The 14,325-nt window shown below is 40.2% G+C and overlaps 1 protein-coding gene across 2 annotated transcripts in view; it reads left to right on the plus strand.

Annotated features, from left to right (window-relative positions):
- Positions 1–14,325, plus strand: part of SNX4 (sorting nexin 4) — a 30,462-nt gene that overhangs the window by 14,046 nt on the left and 2,091 nt on the right. Inside the window, exons 7-13 of one of the 2 annotated variants that reach the window (XR_014541501.1) lie at positions 2,978–3,050; positions 4,490–4,551; positions 6,489–6,554; positions 8,291–8,380; positions 8,807–8,906; positions 10,558–10,930; positions 11,314–14,234. Coding sequence is in view for 1 of the 2 variants with exons in the window: in XM_083585735.1 (XP_083441861.1) it covers positions 2,978–3,050; positions 4,490–4,551; positions 6,489–6,554; positions 8,291–8,380; positions 8,807–8,906; positions 10,558–10,703; positions 14,120–14,234 (652 nt within the window). In the remaining variant the exon portion in view is untranslated. The remainder of the gene's footprint in view (positions 1–2,977; positions 3,051–4,489; positions 4,552–6,488; positions 6,555–8,290; positions 8,381–8,806; positions 8,907–10,557; positions 10,931–11,313; positions 14,235–14,325) is intronic. The other variant, XM_083585735.1, reaches the window with a different exon arrangement.

Here is a 14,325-nt window from a genome sequence, read left to right on the forward strand (position 1 = left end):
ACATCGTTTTTAGAGGAGGAAAACAAGGGAAAAAACATTCTGAATGAAACAGTGGATGTATCATTTTTGTGCTTCATGCTGTGGCCACAGACATGTGATCTGATGGTGAATTTGGGGTGACCCAATGCAAAAATCCTGAGAATCCCTGTGGATCCATGCTTTGTAACCACGTTTTTGCACCATTGCAGCCCCAGGCAACAGTGGGTGTGTGATTTTGGGGGGGGCAGGCTGTAGCCATGGACATGCTATGTGCTCTGATGGTGAATTTGGGGTGACCCAATGCAAAGATCCTGAGGATCCATGTTTTGTAACCACGTTTTTGCACCATTGCAGCCCCAGGCAACAGTGGGTGCGTGATTTGGGGGGGGGGCAGGCTGTAGCCATGGACATGCTATGTGATCTGATGGTGAATTTGGGGTGACCCAATGCAAAGATCCTGAGGATCCATGTGGATCCATGCTTTTTAACCACATTTTAAGTGGGGAAGGAAGGAAAAATACAGAATGGACAAGGAGCACGAGAGGGGTGTGCAGAGAAGCAGCTGGCTAAGAATGCAGGAGAGGGGTATAACGGGAGGGAGGAAAGGAAGGCAAAAGTTTTCCCTCACCTACCCACCCAAGCCAGCCAGCTCTCTCTCTCTCTCTCTCTCTCTCTCTCTCTCTCCCTCCTGCATGTTTTCAGCAGCACCGGAGCACAGAGACGACACTCTGCTTTCCCCTCTGCTTGCCTGGAGGGGAGGGGCTTTCCCTGCTCTTTGTTCCGTTTGAGCAAACACAGCAAGGAAACAGAGGAGGGTGGGCAGTAAGACCCTGAGGCAGAATGCAGGAAAGCAGCCACTTCCTCTTTTCAGGTTTCCCTTCTCCAAGACGCGCGATTTGATTTTTGCCTGATTTTTTTTGCCATTTGGCTCCAGGGACCACACATTCGCTCAATAACACGCACAGACATTTCCCCTTCCTTTTTAGGAGAAAAAATCTGCGTGTTATAGAGGGAAAAATACGGTAATTACACTCTTTTCTTGCATCATAATCTCTCTCTTTCCCTCCAGTCACTAACAGTTTAAAACAAAATTTGCCAAGCTCAAAGCTTTTTGTTAGTTTCCTTTACAACTCCAGCAGCTACTTTCCAAAAAGCAAATGCAGAACATGGCAACATATTGCATGATGAAATTAGTGTCTCTGCTTGTGTTGGCTGAAACATGTGCTGATAAAGGCAGTGCTCTCTAACTCGCTTCAATTCCCTAGACCACTTTTACATTTATTTCAGCCATGCTTGCTTACTCTTTTTCAGTTCTCTTTGTCCCCTGTTGCTATAAGAATGGGAAATTGGACTGTAGTTAGTCCTTTCCCTTATATTTCAAATGCTGGCAAAAACCCAAAATCAACAAAGTCCAACTGAGGGGAGAATTCTCTCATTTTTCTGATATATTAATCTTGCACGTGGTTAACAGTAATGGTAGCTATTTTCAGGCAATGAGAATCATTTGTTTAGTGTGGAGACAGATGTGGAATTGTTTTAGAACAGTAGGGCTAGCTATACAGTATTTTCACGGAGTTCCATACAAACATACAGTGTTCTTTCAAGGGCATGTAGCTGAAAGCTGGTACTAGATAGCACCTGTGACATCAACCACACACTCCTTCCTCCCCCATCCCATACCACAAAGTCACAAAGTCTATGCCTTTGCTAAAGTTTGGGCCTTGTCATGTTCCTGATGATGGGGCCTACCTCTCATCCTTTATTTTTGGCAACTTCTCCCATAGCAGTGGGGCCTCCGGCTTTAGATTGGAACAGGGAGTTGCTGGTCTGTGTTGGATGTGCCCCTGAGACTTCTGCACTTAACCCTCTGTGTCTCTTCTTCTCCCCTCTCCTGCTGCAGTTGGCTTTGAAAAAAGTTTTCTGTTGAATACTTTTTTCAAGCCTAATTGCAGTGTAGGTTGGGTAGAATCTTGACAGGTTGTGCAGCTGAAGAAAGCACTGCTGTGCTAGATAACATTTCCTGTGGTTCCTGAAACCTTTGGATTCTGTTGGAGCGTGCTGTGGCAGTATTTACAGATGCACTGTAAGCCCTTCCTTGCCATAGCTGAGTAAGTTGAGGGAAGGGATGAAATCAGTAGTAGCAAGAGTCAAAACAAGCCCATGTCGAGCTGAGTCTAATTTTTGAAGGACTCTGCACTCATGAATGTGTGCTAGCAAAAATAAATTTTGAGACTTCTTTTTTGAGAGTTCCAGCAACACTACTTCTGACTGCTCTTAAATTCTTACATCTGCCTGCACCCTTAAAATACTCATTTTGCTGAGACGCAGTTGCACTTTGAAAACAGCTAACTTGCCCAAGCTAACTATCTTTCAGCAATTTTTATTAACTGTGTTTGCTCCAAGAAGCATTCCATAGTCAGCACTACTTGGGGAAGGGTCTGACCCCCCCTTTTTAATGTGGTCATTATCTACAGAACTGTACCAAAAGCACTTCTGAAAAAGGGTTTAAGGGCCAATTTTTTTCTGTTGATAGCTGATTTTTATGTTTCTGTATTTTTTAACTGAATTCACCATGTTGTGAATGTGTAGCCCTTGCTTTGCATTGGTAGCTTAAGTCGGTGTATTGTTTTCCATCTGTCTCAAACTGCTGAGGTTTGTGCTTGAAATGTAATATTGCGCCTAAATGAGGGTACTACATTTCATTCCAGCATCTCTTTGTCCAAATAAATTGTTTTACAAGCTGACCAAATGGAATACTGAACAGGCTAGTAGTTAAACCCAAGGCTTCGTTTTGCTCAACCAGCTCTTCCTTGCATTAATAAGAGTTCTGCCAAATCCTTACTTTAGCTGATGGCTGCTACTTCAGGAAGCTAGAGATAATTCTACTTAAACAAGTCAATCTTTTCCTTAAACTGTTCCATTCTGAAGCTGTCATACAGTTTATGGCAGTTTGTGTTCCTGATTGCTAATGATCTGCTATCTGTTTTTGCATTCCCAGGAGATTTACAGAACTTAAACACTACAGTGATGAGCTGCAGTCTGTCATATCACACCTTCTGAGAGTCAGAGCTGTAAGTGTTTCCTCCTTGGATTCTAATGGAGAGTAACATTTATCAACATTGGTTAAAGTACAATAAAAGAATCCATCTATCCCTTGTTGATGTGCAGCTGATTTGATTGTAGTGCTGGGTTTGGAAGTGGCCATTTATTTTTCTAAAAAATGTGCCTTTGTTTTGTGTCCCAGAATTCAAGAAATAGCAAGAAGTTGGAAGAACAAACACATTTTTAAGTGTGGTTCTCTGATGTGAGGGGTAAAAAAAACCAGGAACAATTTCACAAATTAAAAAAATGGTGCTCAAAAATAGGACGCCCCTTGGGAGGTGTGGATAGTCAAATACTTCTTTTTGTGTTTCCCAGTTAGATTATTATGGGTCCCACCCCCGCACCCCACATATCCATTGTACTGTGTATAGTGGTCAACCTCTTAGATTTGCTTTGGTCCCTCCCATAAGAACATCAGACTGTGCTGTGAGCGCATGTGCCCATTTTTCTTCTTTAGCTTGTTGTGGGGCTGGGGAGAGGATTTATTTCAGAATAAACCTCTGCCTTGTGTTTGGGAGCGATGTAAGGAATTGTTTGGTCCCATAAGAATATCCATTGGTTTAAGTGTAGGGTCTGATATCATGGATCTGAAAAATTAAATATACAATTGCTGACCTACTTAAGGCAGTAACTAATAAAGCAATTCTGTTAGCACAAGGACTTCTGGTTGTGCAACAGAACTTCCCCTCCTATCCCGATTGCCCCTTAATCTGTTTTCAGGTTTCCCTCAACCCTCCAGAGCAAATTTGGGAAGGGTGCTAACAGTACTACTTGGTTGGATTCTGCCCATAGTCTCCATGTTGTCTGTTTCTGTCTTAGGCTGTTTATTAGGAACTAGTAAGGAGCTGATATAATTCTGTTATTCCAGAAAGCTCAGTTTGTCTTGAAAGTGAGCCAGACTTCAGTGCTGGGCATATTGTCAAGAATTACAATTAAGGCTGGCAAAAAACTCACACCTGATACATTACAGAAGAGTCAGCAACTATTTTGCAAATGCCATCATATCCCATTCCTGATATCCTTACATTTGGAGGCCATTGACCATTTGGATAACATTGTAATTCATTTAAAAAAAAAATTGACAAGATTTTCTATTAATGGTGTCTTAAACCAAACAAAGCAGGCCCGATGTAAAAGAATATATTTTGGTGGATTATGATGGGATTAGAACAGTGAAGAGAAAGCAATTCAAATAAGCATTTTCTTGTTTCGGTAGAGACCAACAAGAGAAGAGAAAATAAAATTCTTGCCCCCTGGTATTTTATTAATGTAATTCAGGCTAGCATTCCAGAAGGAAAAAGTGGAATAGAGCTTTGTTAATGTGGATATCTTATATGGCACACTTTTCCTAGAACGCTTCAATTAAATAATATGTCTGGAAAAACTGACCCCTGCTTGCTTGCTTTAGAGAGTGGCAGATCGGCTGTATGGTGTGTACAAAGTCCATGGGAATTATGGAAGAGTTTTCAGGTAAGATATGAAAGCAATTTACCCCTTGATTGAGTGAGATTTTATTCCCACCTCTCCAATTCATATTGGACAAAATCAGCTATAAAAAACAAAACTATAAAACAACTTTTTAAAACAGGAAAGCAGTAGATAAACAGTCAAGAGGTGGTGAGGGGAGACAGACAGTGAAGTTTTTAGCTGGTATCAGAATAAAAGTTGGGGTGGGGGTGGGGAATGGAGCTCCTGTCGTTGGGAGATTCACATCCTAAACACCTTCACACCACAGAAGGCTCCTTTCTCGCATGATACCTGTTGGAGGGAAGTGACTAGTGGGTGCTTCGCTTCCAGGGCTAATAGAAGCTTGGCCAAAGGTGGAGTGGGGGCGTTGTTCATGTTGTGGTCTCAGTCCTGATCAGGTTTTCTCCCTGTGACTGTTAACACCACTCAAAAAGCTTGTAATATAACATCAATGTGTTTAGTATCACATGCAATTTAGTCTTTAAAAACTCTGTGTTTTGCTCTTGTCAGTAAATGTTGCCGAAAAGCATCTCTAACACCTTTTTAATCGAGTTCAACAAAATACGTTGCTACTTCCAATCCGAGGGTACAAACTGCAGACTGGGCTAGAGCTGAAGTCTGAGGAATCAAAAGAAAAAGTTTCATGACTGCAGAAGGCTAAGAACCACTGCTACTTGAGTGTCTTTTGTTGCCTCCCAGCTATCAGGAAAAGGGAAGCAAGAGGTAGCTTATTAGCAGATCCCCTTTGCAGTACTTTGCCTGTACCTTATTCTGTGCAAAGCCTGGGAGAAAGTCCAGCCACACTGTGACATCATGAAACGTGACTAGAGAGCATGAACCTTTTGATCACATTGCATGTGACTTAAATGACAGGTGACTTTTTAGTGCTGTAAGAAACGAACCAGCATCATGACAATTTCCAAGATGATCTATATTTAGTTGTTTCAAGAGCTGACTGAAGCAATAAGCTTTTGTGATTTGTATGCCTGATTGTGAACTTAACTTGGCCATCTTACTGGAAAATTAAAGAATCTGATTCTCCTTTTTGTGTTCTGCAGCTGGCACATTTAATCCACTAGGCTAATTGATTGCAGATGTGCATCTCTGATTTTTGAACTCTAAACTGTATCAGTAGTACTCCTGTAATTATGCTAGATAGAACACAAGATAAACTGCATATTAGTTTTTGAAGTGCTAGGTTTCTTTGCAAGATTTCTGTAGGTTTTCAGTAATCTTACTAAAAATGTTATTGAGATTTTAGCATAAAACGACATACCAAAATAATATAAGACGTTAAGAAAATATTACTGAAACTCATGGACAGTAGACACAATGTTGCCAAAAAATAACAGACTATATTTGGTGAAAGGTTAATTTAGTAGAGCTGAAAGGCAAGCGCCCTCTTTGTTTTAAAATCCTGCTATGGATCTAGTGATAACAAATAGACACAATCAAACTCCATCAAAGTATGTTTCAGGCTATGGATGAGAAAATATTTCTTTTTAAAATTAAAGCTTTATTCAGTATGAAATTTAGTGATAACATAAAGGTGAGAAAGAGTGCTTCTCCCCCAACTTTTGGGAAGTCATTTGTTTTTAAGTGTAGTAAAATGACGTGGAGATGCTTTCCAGTTTTAAATGTTCAAACAAGCTTCTTTTGGGGGCGTTAAACTGTTGGGAGTTCTTAAAAGTCGTATTTTACATGTGGTGTTTAAGATAGGATAGCATATCTTATAACAGACTTTCAAATTTTGCATTCAGAACTACTGCTTGCTCGGAGGAAGTACAGCAGTTTAGCCAAGTATAACTTGGAGGTTTCTCCATATAGATACCACCTGGGGAGAGACTACATACAGGATGCAGCTTATTAACTTTCTCACCCTTCATGTGTTATGTTGCTTCTTATTTAAAGGTTTTTTTCCTTTTCTTTTTTGTCTCTAGTGAATGGAGTGCAATAGAGAAGGAGATGGGGGATGGGCTGCAGAGTGCTGGCCATCACATGGATGTGTAAGTATTGACTATCTGAGAGTTGATGGAATCCAGATGGACACATTAAGAAGGGGTGCATGTGTAGGAAAATGTAGTTTTGAGAAGATGGTGTGTTTTGAAAAATAGCACTGTAGGCTGTTCAGTATTTCATTGGCTTTAGCTTTGGACTGCTTCAGAATCTGTTGCATTAAGTAGCCCAAGGAATCCCTGGTGACTTAAAAAGGATTTCTTTTTATTATTATTTTGAAACTATAGAAGAAGTTGGAAACGCTTCCAGAGTTTCCTTTAAGCTACTATGCCAAAAACTGGTAGAATGAAACCTGATGTTCTCCATTTGTTTGACAGCAGTAGCTGTTCCATAGATACTATATAACTTTATAGGTTTGGTTTTTTTAAAGTCACATCTATTTATTGCCTGAATTTTTAAATGGGTTCTGTAGGGTATTTAAAATCTGAGGAATTTTCAGTTATCCTAATATGTTGCAGTTTAAAGCCCTACATGATTCAGGCCCCAGGTATCTGAAAGACTGCCTCTTTCCCTACAGATTTGGGTGATGAGATTGGCAGAGGGTGCCCTCTTAGTAGTTCCTCCATCCTCAGTGGCTGGAGACCTGTGAGAGAGCATTCTTTGTGGTAGCCCTTGAGCTGTGGAACTCCCTCCCAACAGTGGTGTGTCTGGCACCTTCACTGTACAGCTTCCAATGAATGTTCTTTATCTTGACCGTTGATATCTGAGGTGTAGATTGTCATAAATTATACATCTATTTTTAGGACCCACCTTTTTGTGAATGAAAGTTGTTTTTAACTGTTTAAATATTGTGTTTCAATGGTGTAACTCACCTGGGATCTTATGGTGGTCTTAGGGATCTTAATGTAAAATCATCATCATCATGAACAACAACATCATTTAGGCAGAGCTATCAACGTGTTTATTTTGCATTGATCAGTATGGGAAGGTAAAACTTGAGGCTTATTCTCTCTCATTCTGAAGCCAATGGGACTTAAAGTGGTGTAACTCTGCTTAAGCAGTCAGCAGGGGCTTTGACCATAATGGTGATGGAAGGGGTTGGGGGTTGCGGGCTGCTTTTCTCTCTGGCTGTCTTTGCATCTGTAATGCCTGGAAACCAAGAGTGACAGCTGAGGCTCTCAGGAAGCCAGAGCCTGCCTATCAAAGTTAGCTGATCCTCCATCCCAAGGATTATAGTTTCAAGAAGTGTCCCACTAAGTATTCTTTTACGTGTCTTCAACATTTTGCATCCTGGAAAGCACTGGGGAAGCTTTTTCAAATTGGCAGAACAGCATCCCCTTTCTGGCTGCACTGCAACATTTCTTAAAGTTATTTGGTATAATAATATTTGATCAGTAGGTGAGCACCAAAATTATTCTCCTGCTTTATTGGCTACCTAACATAATGTAATAGTTGTCTTGTAAAATTCAGTTGGTATCTTTTATTTCATATTTTTAGCTGCCTGTTTGACTGAAGAGTGACAGTCAACTACTCTAACCTATTTTATTGGGTTTCCCTCCCTTGCAATAAAACTGCTTTCTTTTTAGCAGGAAATATATTACTAATATAAGATTTATCGTTTTATTGTAGCAATGGCTTGGAAGGCTTTTAAGGAGCATTTCTCACAAGTGCCTTTTCAATATATTTTGTTGTTGTGAGAAATATGTTTCTTGACTAGTACATAATTATTTTACAACACTGATGAAGTTTCAGGGGCTCTTTTATCTGTTATGCTCTCTTTTGGTAGGTATGCAGCTTCAATTGATGATATACTAGAAGAGGAAGAACATTATGCAGACCAGCTGAAAGAATATCTCTTCTATGCAGAAGCTCTTCGGTAAGCATATTAGCATAATTTCTATGATGATTCTAGTTATGTTTAAAGCATTGCAGTTGAGCACATTTGTAAACAGTTTACAAATGTAAAAGATTATTGTGCAGGTGAGTTCAAAAGCTTGCTGATACATGGAATTCTGGAACAAGTTGCTTTCTCAGCCTTTTCTCCAGATCTGTTTGTAATAGGGAAATAATGGGGCTCACATAAAAGTGGTTGTATGGGATGTGACAGAGGTACATATGGCTGTAAAAGTGAGTTGAAAGCAACATTGAGAGAACACTTCTCCCTAGCATGTCAATTGGATCAGTAATGCATTAATAATGATGATGCAATTATTAAAATTCAGGCTAGATGTTGGTTAGGATGTGCATTAACAATCTGATTTAAACAGTTGCACATGAATCTCTTTTATTGAATTATTTTTAGGGCTGTTTGTAGGAAGCATGAACTTCTTCAGTATGAATTGGAAATGGCTGCTCAGGATCTGACATCGAAGAAGCAGCAATGTGAGGAATTGGCGACGGGAGTAAGCCTAGTTTCATTTTTTCCACTTTCTTTTCCAAAATCTAGAATTGGAGAAAGCCAGGTTCTTACACTAAATGGCATTAATGTATTGCTTGCTGACAGGAGACTTGTGAAGGGTCTTACTCAAGTTGTAGATCTTAGTAATTTATTTCACAGCGATTTATGCTGTTCATGCAAAACTTCTGTGTGGAAAATGTATGTGTTGACCACAAGGGTGTGTTACATGCTGCTCGATAAAGTGCAGTTTTTGAACTTAGAGGGAGGCAGGAGAGAGAGAGGGAGAAACTTTTTACTTTCAGACATTTTAAAATATTATCGAACAACTTCCCTTGTTCAGTGGACTGGGAGGCACCCAGTGAATTTGGATAAACAGGAGTGTTCTGTGTACTTGGTGGTATTGACATCGGCATAGTTTATCTCATTAGCAAGATTTTGAGAATGCACAGTACTGCATTCAGAATACTATTATGGATAGCTCTATTTGTCTAACAGCATATATGTTTGTGGTGATTGTGAGAATGGAGTTGATCATTTGAGTAAGTCAAAGGGGCATGAAGCTGTTTGTTTGGAATTTAATCACATTTTAAAAAAACTGTTATGGAAGGGATGCGTGTCGGGGAGGAATAGAAAGGAAGATATAAGCCATGGGAAATATTACATTTATTGTAAATCATAAGTATGTATGATATAATCTCCTTTTAATTACTAGTTTTTATCCCTTACCTGTTTTAAGTCTTATGTATTCAGTTTATCCATATGTTTTATCATATGCTGGTCTGTGACCAAAATAAAGTTTGATACTGGTACTCCATGACCCTACCAGGAATAGAGCAGTGTGTAAAAAAATAAAACACTAAGACTGAAATCTTGCATATGGTTACTTAAATCTTTCTGAAACAAATGGAGTAGCTTAACTCCCTTTTAACCTAAACATTCAGCTATAAACATGGACTACTGAAAGAGGAGTGCTTATAACCAAAATTCAGTAATAGCTTTTTTAGAGTTGGAGCCACTGTTTCATTGGTTCATTTCACAGAATCCTCTGAACCATTATTTGGAGGACTGGGGACTTGCTCTATGCTTCTCTTTCTTTCCCTGTTTCTCATCTTTATTTCTGCTTAACGTTAGTTTGCCAAGCTAGCCTAATTCGTCCAACTATAGTTACTCAGAAATGGAGCAGGCAGTTGGCTCCAGGGATGGGAATGTGTAAGCCGGCAGCATATTCTTGGTCTGAGTTGTACCATGCTGCATTAAGTAAAAATATATAGTTAAAAATAAATAAATCTTGATTTAGGTTTAACAGTCTGTCTCTTTTAAACAGTGTGAGATCCAACATGGTGTCATTGTTACGAGTGTCTGACTTGAATGAGGGAGGTTCTAATTCCCCCTTGGCTGTGAAGAGCACTAGGTGTCCTTGGGGGCAGTCAGCCTAAACTGCTTCACAGGGTGGCTGTGAGGAAATCAGGGTTTGGAAGAACCAAATTTGTCACTGAGCTCTTTGAAAGACAGCTGGGATAAAAATAGAACACATTTTATATGCAGCTTAATATTTTGAAATTATATGTGCCATATAAGCTTTCCTTATCCATGTATTTGGACACCTTCCCCTCCAGAAAAGCAAATTTCCTAGAATACATGTTTACTGTTTTCAGACTGTAAGAACATTCTCCTTGAAGGGAATGACCAGCAAGCTGTTTGGCCAGGAAACCCCAGAACAAAGAGAAGCAAAGATAAAAGTGCTCGAAGAACAGATACGTGATGGAGAGGAGCAGCTCAAAGCAAAGAATTTAGAAAGCCGGTAACTGTTGATCATGTTTAAAGAAAATGTAGATGTGAAAGTCATATTTGTGCAAGCTGACAGTATGCTGCCAGCATCTGACTATCTTTGGAAACTTTGGTTATCTGTTAAATGCTAAATATGAGGGAAGCAGCTATCTGGGATCTGTCACACAACTTTTATATATTTCTGGTGTTTATGAGTTTTTGCAAAATCTTTCATTTGCAAAAAGAACATATTCAGTATTAGTCAGAGTAAAGGTAAAGGTAAAGGTACCCCTGCCCGCACGGGCCAGTCGTGTCCGACTCTAGGGTTGTGCGCCCATCTCACTTAAGAGGCCAGGGGCCAGCGCTGTCCGGAGACACTTCCGGGTCACGTGGCCAGCGTGACGAAGCTGCTCTGGCGAGCCAGCACCAGCGCAGCACACGGAAACGCTGTTTACCTTCCCGCTATAAAGCGGTACCTATTTATCTACTTGCACTTAGGGGTGCTTTCGAACTGCTAGGTGGGCAGGAGCTGGGACCGAAAGACGGGAGCTCACCCCGCCGCGGGGATTCGAACCGCCAACCATGCGATCGGCAAGTCCTAGGCACTGAGGTTTTACCCACAGCGCCACCCGCGTCCCTATTAGTCAGAGTAGCCCTATTGAATTGTATGACTTTCATTGGCTATCACTCCATATTCTTAGCTACTGCTCGTGAGAGAAAGCTGAACACTTTCAAAGCATGTTTCATGGTTTATTGTATGTGTTCTATTAAGATAGCAATACGTTTAGCAGGCTGGCTTCTCTGTCACAGAGCAGAATACAAACATAATGCTTCTTCACACTGAGAAAACTTGGTAACTAAAAAAATCCCTTTGAGATTTTATAGAAAGCATAGGTAGCTTCCAATTAAGGTTAGATTTATCAGCAGGCTACTTGTGAACAAACAGAATGATCTTTTGCTAGGAACAAAAGTCTTAGGAAATAAGTGCTGACATTTCTAAAACCAGTGTATTTGTTGCAGAGGAAAACAGCTTTTACGATTTCCTGTGTAAGGATTGCAGCTAAGAAGATCAATATGCTCAGTGTTATCTGTACATCTTGGTTTAAAAAAACAAAAATTCTGCACCTACGGAAATCAGGCTTCATGCCAAGAGTAGTGGATTTCTCTGTGACCTGCATGAATTATGTAAATTTTGTCTATTTGCATAGGTAGCAAGTTCTTAGCAGAATTCTCCCCATCTTTATTATTGTGCATAATTCTGGCTTTGTTAGGCATGAGGCGAGGCAAGGAACTATATAGGACACTGAAGGCCCCCTCCTTCAGCAGTCCCTCTGGCTTTGAAAGCTTCAGCAGATGTTTCCCAGACACTTCCAAACAGATCTTTGCAATCACAAGCAAATTTTGCTTTTAAAAATGAAAGCTGAGATTCTCAGGAAGCTGGAGTTCTGCTCTCCCACAGAATTGCAGCATACACATGACCCTGAATAATCTATTCCATTTAATGAAGGGCAAGTTTGTATTTTACTTTTGCCATGCAAATTAATAGATGCTGTTCAGGTCTGTGGGGAACATGGTTTGGGGTTGGATTCAGAGAGTAGGCTTATGCTCACGGAATATTCATCACAGAAGGGAGGGTGCTTCTCATCAGTTTTTCCCTCCCGCTGCAACTTATTGTGCCCCTGAAAATCTTCTGTGGAGGATTGGAAAACTCTTCAGAACAGAAGGGAAGATGCAGGGAGAATTGACAAAAATTGCCTCCTCTTCCATCCCCACACACCTTGTTCATTTCACAGAACTGTCAGTTTGGATTGCAACCCCTTTCCCTGAATGGACAGTTGTGTCTGAGAGCCTCATAAGGCTGGAAAAGGTGCAGAAAATTACAACTAACGTAATCGAAAAGCTAGAGCAATCTGTTAAAGGTGCAATGTTGCGAAGTATAAAATTATGCATGGTGTGAAGAAAGTGGATGGAGAGAAGTGTTTCTCTGTATCTCACAATATTAGAACCTGGGCTGATTCAGTGAAGCTGAATAGTGGAAGGCTCAGGACAAACAAAATGAGGTTTTCATACAGCACATAATTAAACTGGAATTCACTACTGGAAGATGTAGTGATGAGACCAACTGGGATGCTTTTAAAAGGGGATTAAAATGATGGCTGTTTATTATTTCCAGTATCAGAGGCAGTGTGCTTCAGAGCCCTGGTTGCCGGGGAGCATGAGCCGGGGAGTGCTATTGCAGGCATGTTCTGCTTGTGGGCTTTTCATAGCCATTTAAATGCGTGCGCACTATGGGAACAGAATGCTACTCTATGTAGTCCTTTTGACTGATCAGTAGACTTCCAAGGTCCTTGACACAGTTCATCTGGAAAAAGGTCTGACAATGAAAATCTGTCAGGTCATAAGAAGTAGAAGAGGGGGACAGGTTTTGTTTCCACCACAATGGAGTGTATTATTGCAGCCCCTTTTCTTTCTTGCATAGGATGAATGTCTACCATTCATTTCTATTCAAGAATGCAAAGCTGATACAGTTAAAACATGTAAGTATTGCCTCCAAGCTTTGGGGTCTTGGTTGGATGATACCTTTTTGATCCACTGAACAGTTTTGAGTGTTTGGGTGAACAGTCATTGGTTATAGATAGATAATGACTGTTATGCATACTTGCTGTTCATAAAATGTTTAGAGACATTGACGCTTTGTGTCAAAATGATTGGGAAATGCAGTCTGGTCACTGAAAAAGGCACCAAGTTTTCAGTTTAGAAATAAAATACTTAAAATGCTAACTCCCATCAGCTGGCTAGTAAAACTATTCCAAACTTTCCAAAGAACAAACAGTGCAGAATACACAAGAGGGAACTCCTGGAGACCACCTTGCTTATTTCCTTCCTTCCCCGACCCCCTTACCCATATTTGTATATTTAGACACCAAGTTGTATTTTAATCCCCAAGGCTGCTTAGGAAATAGTTTCCACATTCCAGAATCCACAGCAATAAAATACTTCCGTGAAAGGTTAAAATTCCAAGTAGCAAGCTGTCCAGATCTCCATCTGAGCCTCGAGCAGTAAAAGAAGCATGAGGGGGGAAATGCATTAATTACATGTAGTCAGGTGGCCCCAAAATTTTAATCCAGTATTTTAATCCAAAAATTTAATCCTGTATATAAAACTGATCCCAGTTGAGGTAATTGGAGAATCTGGATTGATAATTAATGACACATTAAATTGATAAATGCACAACTGCAATTAGTGAGCAAAGATGAGAGAAGGAATCCTGAAAAAATACTGGAAATCACAACCTTTCTTGAATATGTCCCCTTCTCATGAGCAGCTACAGTTGCTTCTCACATTGAGTAGGATGGCGGCAATTGTTCATCCAGTAAATAACAGGATTGGTAGTTTGAGCTTACATGATGCAGGCAATTTTTGCAGTAATTTGTTTTCCATTTATTGCAGTGACTTTATGAAAAGTGCCTGGACTGATATTGAACGCTTCAAAGAGCAAAAGAACCATGACTTGAAAGAGGCCCTGATAAGTTATGCTGTAATGCAGATCAGCATGTGCAAAAAGGTAAGTCTGATGGACTAATGTTTTAAACTTGGGAAGCACAGTATGAAGATTTAATACATGTTTCTGCCCTCAGGAAGGGAAGCCTCAGGAT

The sequence above is a fragment of the Podarcis filfolensis genome (assembly GCF_964270895.1).
Source record: "Podarcis filfolensis genome assembly, chromosome: 1".
In the NCBI taxonomy this organism is placed as follows: Eukaryota; Metazoa; Chordata; class Lepidosauria; order Squamata; family Lacertidae; genus Podarcis; species Podarcis filfolensis.